General features: G+C 38.9%; 1 protein-coding gene across 6 annotated transcripts in view; it reads right to left on the bottom strand.

Annotated features, from left to right (window-relative positions):
* Positions 1 to 13902, bottom strand: part of pak5 (p21 protein (Cdc42/Rac)-activated kinase 5) — a 58820-nt gene that overhangs the window by 23607 nt on the left and 21311 nt on the right. For 4 of the 6 annotated variants that reach the window (XM_014030288.1, XM_014030286.1, XM_014030285.1 and 1 more), the window contains 2 exons: positions 5892 to 6115; positions 4005 to 4049 (listed from right to left, as the gene is read on the bottom strand). In XM_014030288.1, the coding sequence (XP_013885742.1) occupies positions 4005 to 4049; positions 5892 to 6095 (249 nt within the window). In that variant the 5' untranslated portion in view covers positions 6096 to 6115. The remainder of the gene's footprint in view (positions 1 to 4004; positions 4050 to 5891; positions 6116 to 13902) is intronic. The other 2 variants (XM_014030289.1, XM_014030291.1) reach the window with 1 other exon arrangement.

Genomic DNA, 13902 nt, shown 5'->3' with positions numbered 1-13902 from the left:
CATGTCCAGACACCCCTTTTTCAGATAAATTGGGGGTCCGTGTGGGGTAGGGGGGTGGCACTGATTAATGGGCCTGGTGGATAGAGCTTCATCAGAGCTAGACAACAAAAGAAATCTGAAGCTCCTATGTTGAACAGTTTCTGAGTTATAAGCATTTTTGCATGTCCAGACACCCCTTTTTCAGATAAATTGGGGGGGGGGGGGGGGGGGGGGGGGGTGCTGTGATGCAGTTTACTTGGCATCTGAAAATATGTTTCCTCAAAGGTATTTTTGATCTGAAAAGAGCTTCACTGAGTGAGAAATGGTGGAGCTCAGCAGACAGTTTAAGTTTCACTTTCAGTTTCACTGATTGGTGGGCCTGATGGATAGAGCTTCATCAGAGCTAAACAACAAAAGAAATCTGAAGCTCCTATGTTGAACAGTTTCTGAGTTATAAGCATTTTTGCATGTCCTCACACCCCCTCTTTGGATGGAGCCCCCTCCTCAAATATGGGGTCTATCGTAAAACTGCTGGCTGGCGCAGTGTAGGTCGAACTCATCTACAGACCTGCCAAATTTCATGTTGACCAGTGCAGTGCTACGGTTGACCAATAAAACACTGAACAAAAAAAAATTATGAAAACAATATAACTCCCGCTTACGCTTCGCGTGCGGGGGTCATAATAAATAAACATTTTCATGTTTTAGGTAAAATCAAAGCTCAAAACACAGGGCAGGTCTGTGTGTTTGTCTGCCATTTTAGTAAAATATGTCATGAACCAGTGGATGCATTTTAATGAAACTCTCAAAAACTAATCCTTGGTTTTACAACAGATTACCGTTTATAGTCTGATTCAAGATGGCCGCCACAACCTTTCAACTTTAGCAAACACAAAAATGGCTACAACTCAGTTAATTTTACAGAGTTTCAGCTGAGATTTGATGTAGTAGTAGATGACAGTCATTCCCAACACACACTCTGAGATCTTGCACGATTTCATTTTTAAAACAGCTACAACTTTCCAAAAAAACAAAGGTAAAAACAAGTTTCTTCAAGCCTTTTAATATGTTAGCGGTGTTAGCCTACACTTCTGGATTAGCATGTGTGCTAAAAGGCTTGGAAGGTGTGGAGGAGAGAGAGAGCAGGTTTAGTAGTCCGACCCTTTAAGCAACACAAACGCTCAGCAGAGATGAACAGTCTGACAACAAGATTAGAAGCCTCTTGAATAAACAATGAGTGCACGAGCCAGAGGGCGAGGGTGGCCATTTTTTTCAGTGTGATGACCTTGCCAAAGTTTGTAACTGCTTATCTGACAAAATRACGCAATAATATCTACACAGACACACACCCCGACAGGTTAACATGGACATCCAATATGTCAACTGTTTCATATGCTGTTTGGTGAGGACAACTCTGGAGGCTGCTTCATCCATGTCCACCTGGTGAATGCATAAACACACACACATTTAGCACAAAGAGCTGGGGGAGTCTGCCAAGCAGAAGAAACTATATGTCAATCAAGTGTCACAGCATCCAGGAGAGAAGGATTTCAGGCCATGGGTGAGACACTATAAATTACCCAGTCCACCTTAAAAGTTAGTGTCTCACACCCCATAACACGAAATACACTTTTGTGTATAAATCACTTCAGAGGATCATAATCTGCTGTGAGCACTTCCTAATGTCCAGTTCAAACAAGTTTGTATTGTTTCAAGGGTATTGTTTAGTGTTTTTCAATCAAATAAGATTGGAACATTGAAGGTGTATTGTGACCTTATAATTAAAGGGTCAACATCATGTAAAATAAACTTTTTGTGTTTTATATCATGTTATAATGCTATCCTCTCATCAAAAACATGCCCAGAGTCTTGTTTTGACTCATTCATGGATGTTTGAGAAATCCTGTAGTGTCCTGAGGCAGCCAGGCAGGGGAGCAAAAACAACCCGTTGGGACTAGAACCGCCTTTTGGGACCAGCTCCTCCTCTGGGCTGTGTCTCTGAACCCAGCTTCCTCATCACAGAGCACACCTCCCCACCCCCACGGCCTGCCCCGCAACACCTGCAACAACAACTAGCAACTAGGCTTATAATTTGCACCGATCTTTCAAGTTTTTATTGCTTGCTCCCCACTTTATTTACAGTTTTTTGTGTTTTTGTGGCATCTTTATATCACCAAATACAGGCTTGAAATGTTTTATACAACTTATTAGTTCTCAGTATTTTTCTGTGGATAAAAACCTTTCTTAAAATGGTGCCATGATTATGACTATTTTTAGAAATGACAAATAAAGACTAAAAAAATGTTTCCATGTGAACAAGGCTTAATTTTGACTGAGCTGACAAGCTAGCAGCTAATCTGAGTGAGGCCAAGACCAAAGTGGATTGCCATCTTAAAACAAATCCATCCATCCATCCATCCATCCATCCATCCATCATCTTAACCCATTTCTTCCATGAAGGGTCACAGAGATCACTGGTGCCCATATCCAGTAGCCACAGTGCGAGGAGCGTGGTACACCCTGGACAGGTCACAAGTCCATCCCAGGGCAACACAGAGAGAAACGAGATAACCAACCATTCACTCTCTCACTCAAAACAAATCCAATCTTCAAAATGATATAGTGGTTTTTGCAAATGCTGTTTTATAGGCCTTTACATCATTGTATTTTTTTGTTTGTTTTACAATACATGGTTATTTTTTTCTAGAATTCTGAGCTTATTTGCACATATAATGGCATAATGGCAGCATCAGTAAGATGTAACATTTCCAATGACATCTGGGATCAGTTCCAGCTAAAATAACTATTTAATGCAAAACTAAAACTCAAATTTTACAATGGTTTTTGAATGAACTATAGTGCTTCTGAATTCACAAGGCCACCCAGTCCTAGATAAAAGGGGTGAAAATGCAAAACCGCTTTCTCCAAACTGGGGTTGTTCACAGAGCTACCAGCGACAGGTAAGATAAAAAATGTACATGTTTGACCACAGAATTACATTTCAAAATGTTAATATCCCTTCAAGAAATCATATGCACGTCAACACACAAAAGTGCTAGTTTGCATTATTTTACATAAAAGACACAAWAAGTTTTGAGTAGAAGTGAGTTAGAGAATTCACTATGATAGAATGGCAGCTTCTATATTTGCAAGAAGCAGATTCCAAGATAACAAATGACTTCAGTCCAATCCAGAATACATGTAAAAAAAACTATTTCAGTGTAACTTGCAAAGTGTCTTTTACAATGTCCTGACATTTAGTGTGAATTTAGACAAAACTGAAGTAAAATAATTTTACATATTTCTTCTGGAAGGTCACATTTSTGCAGGAAGCACAGCAAAGAAGAAATGCGCACTTCAATGCTTCTTAAAATCCTCTGAAATCTGACAAAACCCAATAAGCTTTACTGAAGGAACTGCACAATGTTACAGCTTTGAATGTATTAATGTTTAATATCAAAAGGCAGGAGAAGTGGCTGGGGTAAACATCTTCTAGGTTTGGCTGTTTTGGCTTGGATGAAGATGTGAAACAAAGGGTTCCTCCTAATACATGCAACCCTTTTATGACACTTTATTTTCTTCACAGAATGCTGGCCTCCGGCAGAGCAGAATCAGCTGCTATGACAACATGCACTTCACATCACAGCACCCATCACCATCATTATCATCATTTTGAGTATCATCATCATCATCATTATTAACAGTGCTCTACAGCAAGTAGAGAAACAAAGGGAGCATGCCACTGTAGCTAGTCTTATCTTTTCTACGGAGGCTCATGCAGGAAAAAAAACAGAAGTTGAGATGAGGTCTAAGAAAAGACTTGGCTCAGAGATGTAGTTAGGTCATTCTCTATGTTTCTCCCTGTTCCTGCTGACATCCCACCTCCACCTGAAATGCATGGCAGCAGGCAGCAGGGGGGAGGAATGTGGGAACTAACAGCTAAGATGGGACTGTGTGAGAGCAACCATTTAAAGAAAAAAAAAGGAAGGGGAGGATTCAAAACATAAGGTAAGAGGAGGTCATACTTTGGGCAACGGCGTTTCAGAAGACCGGACTTTCTGGGGAGATATCTGTGAAGAGAGCATGAGAATTATTTTCTTGTTTCCCCCTCTTCAGAGATATCTCCTGCGGCATTATTGCTGTTCGCTCAATGTCTTTTCAGGTTTCCCTGTCAGCAAAAGCTGCTGGAGACAAGATTTGTATACGAGATTTCGGTTCCCCAAAAAAGAGAAAAAAGACATGTTTTTACCTAGCTATACAGTTGTGCACACAGGTGTTGCAGGTCAGAGTTTAGGTTTAGGAGTATGGCTTATCCAACATTAAATTTATTCTATGAGACCATTTAGAAAAACTAAGGCTCAGTGTTTAAAATAGTGTTCATTTACAAGCCAACAGTGAACAAAGGGTGAAACTAAAGCAATGTTTAGATGTTAAAGTAACCATTTTCAGTGGATCGAATGTGTCAAAGCCATAAATTAAGAAGAACTAATGAACAACAACACATCAGAGGAGACACTCAGAGAGAAGAGGAAACACATTCACATTACAGAGAAATCACAGCAACATCAGCATGCAGTATGGTTTCAGATGAATGAGACACTGGTTATTGAGCATTCATTCAGATAAAAAACATTAAACAATTTCAGATAAGTAAAGGTGTAGAAGAGTCCAGTAAGAGATGTTAGAGTGTTAGATGTTGAACATATAGGAAAACATTTAATTGTTTGCATCTTCGTTAAAACAATTTTGGTCATGGCTGGTATTTTTCTGTTAATTTGTGCTGTTTTGTTTTGTGGTTTCTCTATTACTTTTCTAGTGTTCAGTTTGTTTTCATGGTCTACCTGTGTCTCCAGCCCTCCGTTTCAGTAGGTTTGGGCGGTATGATGGTACTTTGGTATACCGCAGTATTAAAATATTGTAACGGTGATAAAAAAAAGAGGATATTATCAAATAAGGTGAAGTGCTAAATTTCCACAAGGCTGAAAACTGGGACATAAAGATTCTAGGCTCTTTCATAACATTACTAAAACGTGTTCTCCTTGTGTCCTTTCAGTCCCTGTGAATAACTGCTGAGTCAGCTTTTTGTTTTCTATTGATTTTATTATTAAAATTTTAGTTTTTACTCTAACTCCTTGTATTCAGTCTACATTCCTGGATCTTACTCCTGTAAGCCCTGACAATTTTAAGTTAAAAAATACTTAATAGTTAGTAAATGTCAATAAAAATTATTCAGTCTATCTTATTAATATTTATTTAATTTCTCAAAAAAAGCTTCTGGTTTTAATTTTTAAAATTTGCCAGTAACTGTTAAAGTATCATCTAACATTTACTGTAATAGTAGCACATTGTTACAACAATTTGATCAAATTTGAGGCAAATCAAAGATGCTTCCAATCCTCTGTGATCAAACCAATAAGGTTTAAAGCATCAAAACCACTTCTGAAGTCACACAAGAGTTTATGATTTGAACTCAGTGACAACATATTTTACTGCCACCTCTAACAAAGTTTAGTTTCTCTGAGTGACTTTGTCAGGAAGGGAATCATTCACCGTTACTCATCAATAAATGGCTTAATGCTGGTTCAAAGCAAACAGTAATTTCAGATATTTCAACGGTTTAGGTGGCCAGATGGTCTGCAGAATTGTCCATTTTGCCTCTGATAGGAGATTGCAACAGGTGGAGGAGCTGAGAGGTGAGAAACAAAACAGTGAAGAGACCAACACCTACACAAAGTGAGAAGATAGAAAAGTAAAAGAAGTGGAGGAAATATTCAAACAATGTTCACACAGAAAGAAAGAAAGAAAGAAAGGACATGTGGAAAACACAGATGATGTTAGAGCAACAGACAGGARGTGGTGATGATTTGTTCTCAGCTCTCAGAGCAGACGCCCTCTGCGTGCTCGTGCTCTACCTTCATTGGTGCCAGCTGTATGGGGGTGATGTAGGAGGGGTCCACCATGGGCTTGGGCCGGTTGGCAGTGTCCGCCAGCAGGCTCTGCCATTGCTGTGGCAGCCCCGTGAACTTCTGCTCCCGCGGGTCGAAGCCCGTGTGGACCCGGTGCTCAAAGTTAGACGGAGCGGAGATCTCCAGGCGTTTCTTCTTCTTCCCAAACATGCTGGAAAGCCCTGGCAAACCTGGCAAACCAAAGGAGACAAAGCTTAGCAATAAAGCTGCAAATTTTGATCAATTCAAACATCGACTTGTTATTCTAACAAACAAAGGTATTTGTCCAGATTCTTGTACTAAGAAAAACAATAATCTGTATAAAGCAACACATGTTGTTTAAAGCTTGAAGATCTTTCACAGTTTCACAGATGCCTTTAATCTGAACAATTTGTGATGTTCGACATTGTGTTGGACTCAAATTCATCCTGTTCTGTTCTGATATGCTCAGTCCTAAAATACTCTCCGATGAAAACATGGAAAGAACAAACAAAACTGTTATAAAGCGTCTTTATGTAACATAATCAGAAGAGAAAAATAGCTGATGCATTGAAACAAAGAGAAAAAGGAAGAAAAAAGATGAAATTAGAAACACYGATGTGCTTTTATGTACAGATAGGTCTGTACATGTACATGTAACATGATGTTTTTATTACTTTAGTTTTTGTTATACAATGAAATTGAGTGAGTAGTAACAATTATTATGCCCACTGACAGATCTAAAATTAGGGCAGTCACATCGAAATAAAAAAAGCGTTAAGGAATTATAATTTATGTGGCAGAAATTTACATTTATATTTCAAAGCGTCTTACTGTGAAGGTTAAGAAAGCGGAAACAATTGATGGTGGCATTGTAATTAGACATTGTAGACATTGAAATTAAGTACATCATAATTAAAGCAAGACTCAAAATACCTTTTATCTCTGTTAGCTGACTTCCTAACACATTCTCACTCCTGACTCCTCACATATTGACACTTTTCCAAGGTTCCCTCTGCGTCTTGTTTTGACGTGTCGGGTACACCCTTTGTGTCAGTTATTGATGCACCAGGCATTTCCTGGTTCCATCGGCGTCCGGTTTTGATGCGTTGGGACGCAAAATATAGGTGTCTTAAGTTGGGATCCGTGGTTAATATTAGGGATCAGGGTTCATGGTTAATTTTAGGTAGTGGGGTCAGGGATAGGATGTCTAGGGCAAATATTAGGTAGTTTTAGGATTTGGGACACATGGTGTGAATTTCCTACACTTTCTAAAAATGGTTAGGGATCAGGTTTGATGGTTAATTGTATGAACTAGGGTCAGGGACAGGATGTCTAGAGCGAATAAAGGTAATTTTAGGCTTTGGGACGGTTAGCTTTTGTGAATTTTCTACACTTTCTGAAATTATGACAATGGATTCCGCCCCATCTCGTCAATAAGTAACGCAAGGGGGGTACCCGACGCATCAAAAACGGATACAGAGGGAATCCTGTAAAAGCGTGTGACAAGTTGGGAGTGAGAATGGGCTGGACTTCCACAATGTTTTTTTTAAACTACAAGTTATTTTAAAAAGATAAAATGTATTTCCAAAGGTTTAATCAATTTAAAAAAATGTAAAACATATGACTAATTTTATCAGTTAGGCAAGTAAAAAGTTTAAAGATGATTCCAGCTTTGGCTTTATCACAATAAATATTTAACATAATTAGTTATAAATAGAATTTTAATTTGTGGTTGTGACGGATAGAAGAAACAGGAGGATAGAATCAACTGTTTTTGTTATAAACAAGAGCATAACGAGGCGACGCGAAATACGCCTGAAGGGATAAAACACATTTGCCTACATAGTTTTTATCAAAGAGTTTTCACCATGTAATAAATAAATCAGACATTTGTGTTGTTGTGATCACCCAAATGTCTTGATTTAATTTAATGAGAGAGAAAAAGCTCAGTAAACATTATTATGCATGTGTTATAATATGGATTCAAACAGAATATCCCAACAGTGATAGTTGTAAAATAAGAGGGTCACTTTACAATCGTGAAAACAATACTGAGCTCATACACCAACTGAAGACAGCTGCTTTAAACGTGTGTCAAACTATCCCAAAACAAGAAGTTCATTCATGTCCAGCCTTCATTAATCATTGACTAAAATGTGTTCTTGGAGCTCCTCAAAGTGAAGTTTGTTGTCTRGTTTTTATCTAGCATAATTTTGTTTTTAGTGCTTTGCTTACAGTAGGCAGAGATTTATTGTGTTAATGAGCTCCTGTTTGTGCTTTTGTGAGCTTTGTGGAAAACCTATTGTGATTCTGCTGGAGCATTTATACAATTGCCCGGTCACAGGAACGAAATGTCACAAAGCTGTTGTTGCAGCTGTGAATGGAGCTTTTTGTGCCAGTCCTCTCAATGAAGCACTGTCCTCTGAGAACAACAGCAACCTGCTTTACCTTCCTACTTTCCCTCTCATTCTCTGTTATGGCGTTAGCATGAATAAAGTCTGCTGGGTAGTGACTCAATGCAATACTGTATAACAAACATGTACACAATGCAATGGAGTTCATAACTGACAATCAGCATTATACATAAGTGGATAGACTCAGAACAGTAACAGACTCAAACCCAGACGGCCCAACAGATGCACCTCCAGAACATCCTGAACAAGAAAATAGGAACAAAGAAATGAAAAGGGYTCCTAAATAGCATTAAAAAGAATAAAAATTTTAGGTAGCATACACATCTCAATATTTTGTGTTTAATACAATCAATCAGCTGAGGCAAACAAATTAAATAGGATCAAATTTAAGTTTCTATGTGCTGTCTGTGATAACGAAGTCAATTCATTTTCATTAATCTGTGACCAAAAACAGTGATCAGGGATTGATGCGAAAAAATAACTACCGTATTTATTCGTGTATAATACGATCTCATGTATAATACGACCCCCCCCCCTTTTTTTAGCTTAAAAAGCATAAAAATTTTAATCCTCAAACTACCTCCAATTTCATACAGACTTCAAGATTTTTCAGCCTTTGCAGTCTTTATACTGTAGGGGTCACCTCGAGTGAAGAAACAAGATTTACTGCCTCGAAGCAGGCCTCGGACAGGCCTGACGAGAGGACAGGAACTCTGTCACAAACTGAACTCTATTTAGGCCATGACAGGTCATTCTAACCATGGAAGAGAACTCCTCAGTTCTCTTAATCAGATAATGGACAGAYCAWTCTGTTCTGTTCGTGATTCATTTGTTGTTTAACTAAGAATGTTTATGCATTTGTTAAATCATGATAATGACTGTCACAGGAAAAGTGGAACCACTTATTTTCTTTTATCGTGCCTTAAAGATTTATGATGGTATAAAAAAATCACAGAAAATCTGATTACAATGTTTTCATTGTGTTTTTATGTAAATCACTGTTTTTATTTTACTGTGAACACAGTAATATAATTGTGGATTTTTCCTGAGAAAATCTTTCATTTGTCTGGACTAACAGAAGGTTCAGAACTGATTATAAAACAGAAATGTTAATTAATCATCATAAATGTTTTGCAGTGATTTCTCTTAGTCTCTATCAGAAGAAAGCTGAAAAGAGGTTATCATATCATGATGTTGAACAACCACAGAATTTTAACCTTGGGCTGGCGCCGGCTGGCAAATCTTTATCTTTCTTTCTCTGACTCATCTCTAAGCCTGAGGGCGGAACCAAAGTTCGTCTGTTTCTTTTACTAACCCAGACGGCTTTGAGCGACACACTCTTCTTCCTGATTCCAACCTAGGAAGACAGCTGGGATTCTCTCTGGAGAAACCTCAGTTTGGCTTAAAGTCTGATCCCATGAGCTAATTAGGGAAGACTTCACAGCCAGGGACCCGGCACGCCTGCCAGTGGTCTCAACCTGAGGCCGAGCCTCTAAGTGTGTTTTTAACTCCCGAGGGGAGGTTTTATTTTGGAAGGAGGAACCGGATACGGCTRGAATTTTTCTGGCTTGGACTGAAACAGACAAAAGTTACCTGGAAAAACACCTGTTCGCCAATGACCGGTAAGCGAGCCGACATCAGTTCCCTGATTGACCGGAGGCAAGCCAGCTCCTACCCCGAGGGTGCCTWAAGAAGCCATCATCAGGTAAAAGCTGATGTGTTCGGAGTGACGTGTCATGTGGAACCTGAACTTAGAAAAGACGCGCAGTTCCGGTTGACCCACACTTTGATAAAAGTAAAAGTCATAGTAACATACTAATCTTACTTTCCTCCTTTCCTTGTTCTTAATTTGCCAAAACTTAAGCTAAAAGTGCCAGTAAAATTGTTTGGTTGTTAACATCAGAACAGACGTTTTACTGTTCTATATAAGTAATCTGAGTTGATGTGAATTGAAATTCGGACGCGGGTTTTATCTCATTTAACTCCGACGCTTGTTATAGGAATAACCACAATCAAGTGTAACTTATGATATATTCAATTTGTGTAAATAAATGATTGCATAGTCTTTTATGAATCAACTTGAACTCATCTGAACGTTCACTTATTGTGTCATTTTTGACTTCGCACAGTCAAGATATTAACAAGTAATGAGAAATACCTTGGTAAAAGTTTCCTCATAACCTTGTGTATGAGAGATGTGGGAAAAGCTTAATTTACCTTAAGCTCACTCTTACAATACACATCAGTAAAATGATCATTGGACTTTTCATTTTATTTTAACAACATATGTACTAAAAGGTATTTTGACAACAAATATATATCAGCAAACTTTATTTTGAGCATCATATGAATTCTGGCATTTTACATACAGTCCACCAGGATGCGCCAACACAAAAGTCAGAGACTTCACGTGAGATTTGGGCCATCTTCTGGGGCAAAAGCAGATTGCTTCCTACTCGCGAGCGCCCCCTCTGGTGGGGAAACTTTTTTCAGGGATACAAACTTTTTCAGAACACCGGTAGATGGCAGCCATTACAGACGAACGTGTTTGTTGTTGTTCGAGGAGCGGCCCGGTCACACGCTAATGTCATTAGTTCATTATCATTACTAAGGTGCAGGACTGCTCCTTTTTTTCACATCATGTCGCCTGCTTGGATCTGTTACTATCTCGCTCTGAAGTGCGGATGAGTGTCAGAGGTAAAGTCTTTTCAACTGCTTTTTACGACGCGGTCTCATGTAAATGAAGCCAATATTTCAGTTAAAATACATAAGTAAAAATATTTATCCAAGTATAATACTACCCCCCAACTTTATGGATGATTTTATGTATTAAATTTTACGTATTATACTTGAATAAATACGGTAAGTGCTGAAGATGACACGCTTGAATGATGAAAATGTGTCTTTTTCTTCTCGTTTCACCCCTCAGACCAAGTCTCGTGCATTGCTCCCTCCGTATTGTCTTGCAGGGTGTGCACAGCGGGGGCTTTTCAAAAAATACAGCCATTTAAATGTTCCAGCAAAACTTATAAAGCTCTTCCTCCTCTAATTCCTCTTATCAACTGAAAATAAACACTCTGCCAACCGTGCTGTCACTGTTCCTGTTTGTACGTGACATGTGCTGCAGAGGGAGGGCTAACTCCTCGCAGTTTCCCTTCGAGTGTTAAATATCCATACGAGAAAGACCGTCTCACATTACATCAGCTGGATCCGATGTTTTACGTCTTGTGAAGTCTAACCAGGGCGTGATATTCTGGACTTGGCAGAGACTCTTCACATATGTGACCACAGAACTCATCAGTGTTTATACGTATCTTAAATGTAATTTTAAGCAGGCGAGGATTAAATGTCYTCAACAACACCTTTCTGTCATTTCTTCTGCTGCGCAGCAGGTGAGTTGGCCAGGTCAAATTAGTGGCCTCAAACAGGAAGCAGGATGGATAGAGAGGTAGATTGATGGGAGAGCACCAGTAGTTTTTTTTTTTTTTTTGGGGGGGGGGGGGAGGTGATAAAGACAGAGCATGAGAGGAAGCACAGCCAAAAAGTCAGAAATCCAACACAGTGGAGAGACAAACTCAGGCAAGTCCTAAGCACTGTCTAACACATTTCTGCAGCATATGTTAAATKAAGTAGATGTTGAGATATAGACAAAAAGTCATAAACTGTGTCATTTCTGACTCACAATGTTCTGTTTTTAGCAGAAATCAGAGATAAACAGAGTTTATGTAAACCCCAAACAACATTTAACATGAAATTTGTGAGCCATGGTTGAGTCATACGAAAATTACATCAAATCTATCTGACAAGTGGTTTCAGGGCAACGTTTCAAAAAGTGTTTGACAGGACAAACTGTAACCAAAACCTGTTTTTTTTTTCGATTCTGATATGATTCCAGCCAGAAGAAAAGATGAGTTAAAAATTGTATTCAGACAAATGCTTTCAAGAAGCCATATTGTGCTTTTAAATTCTTCATTTCCYCATTTAAATCATTCAGTTGGGGTCTATATGAATAAAGTCTGAATTTCTCCTTATTGTAGCTCCACATGCCCCTCTTTCACCCCTTTTCTGAAGTGTGTTTCAACTCGTTTTGATGCTGTCTCTTTAAATCCAAATGAGATGCTTCTCACTCTTTGCCCCCTCAAGCTTTCTGATTAGTCTATTCCAGTTTGATAGAGGGGTTTACGACTATATAGTGGTGCAGAAATGTTTTATTTACAAACTAATTAAAAGGTGTCAACAAGACTTGTCCATCCAGCCTTACGAGCTAGAGTCTGACCCAGAGCCAAAGGAGAATGAAGACGAGGAAATTGTAGTTGTTGGTAAATCCAGACCTTATTTGGCAGTTCTGTCACAAATAAAATAAATGCAACAGTTCAGAAAACGTCATAAAAAAGAAAAAACTTAACGAAGTAGAAAGATACGACCCAAACAGAATTTAAAGACATCTTTGCAGCAGAGAGAGACTAAATTCTGAGACTCCAAGTACACCACAAAATGTATTTAAAAAGTGGATTTTGCAGGATGTCCCCTTTAAGGTTACACAGTTCTGAAAATCTAGTACCAGAACTGTTGGTAGTTTGCACCTGTAGTGTAATGTTTTATACAGAGCTGAGAACTTGTCATTTTTAAAACAAATTAACCACAACCAGGGGGGAAAAGAATCAATTAGTTAACTCCAGCTCAACAAGAACTATATTTATTATGGCTTTTTTAAAAATGCAGTTTTATCTGTGGTCTGTGTGCAGCCAGACTGAAGACAGTGACCTCTGACCCAGATGGGGATGAGATTAGTCAAGGCTGTAGGAGGGCTTAAGTCTTCCAGGCCGAGCTCAACTGCAAAGAGACAAAACGGCAAGCGCACACCTACGTGCGCGTCGCAGCGTCCACGTAACACAGCAGCTGGAGACACTTGTTTATGCTGCAACGCTTTTAACGGCTCCTCTTTCACGTCGGTTCAAACGAGCACACTACTGGACTGCGAGTGCGGAGGCCTCTGGGAGTTACGTCCACACAGAAGATCTACTTACTGCACAGCTTCTCCCTCGCTGCCACATAAGCACCTCTTGAGGTTTATTTTACGAGCAGATTGTAAAACACTTTGCCTGGTTCAGACTAATGCCTGCAAGGTTATTCTGCTGYGGAGTAACAATGTCACCCTGCCTTTAAACTGCACTTGGTAATACAGAGACGAGATTACAGATTTGCAAATTTACTATTTTTGGTGAGTAGATGGAGTGAGCTGTGGGCGTGTGTGCATTAAACAGCCATTATCAGTGGAGTGTTTCTGAATACGGAAAGATAAAGCTTACTTAAAGAWCTGACAAGACTCCTTATCTTGGGAAGTATGTTATAATTTCTATTACTTTTTCACTATTTAAAAACATGGCTTTCCTCTAGAACAGGGGTTCTTAACCTTTTTGACCTCGGGGCCCAATTTGTTGAACATAAAGTGGCACGAGGCCCAGTCAGACATTACCAATGTATGGATCAAAATGATAATTATTCTAATCTAAATCTTGGTTTTATTTTTATTGTATTTACATCATAACTAAACTATCATAATTAATGTAACTAAATTAAAT

Source organism: Austrofundulus limnaeus, unplaced genomic scaffold, assembly GCF_001266775.1.
Source record: "Austrofundulus limnaeus strain Quisiro unplaced genomic scaffold, Austrofundulus_limnaeus-1.0 Scaffold1035, whole genome shotgun sequence".
Taxonomy (NCBI): domain Eukaryota; kingdom Metazoa; phylum Chordata; class Actinopteri; order Cyprinodontiformes; family Rivulidae; genus Austrofundulus; species Austrofundulus limnaeus.
Note: the sequence above shows the minus strand (reverse complement) of the source record. Positions and strands in the feature narration are given on the sequence as shown.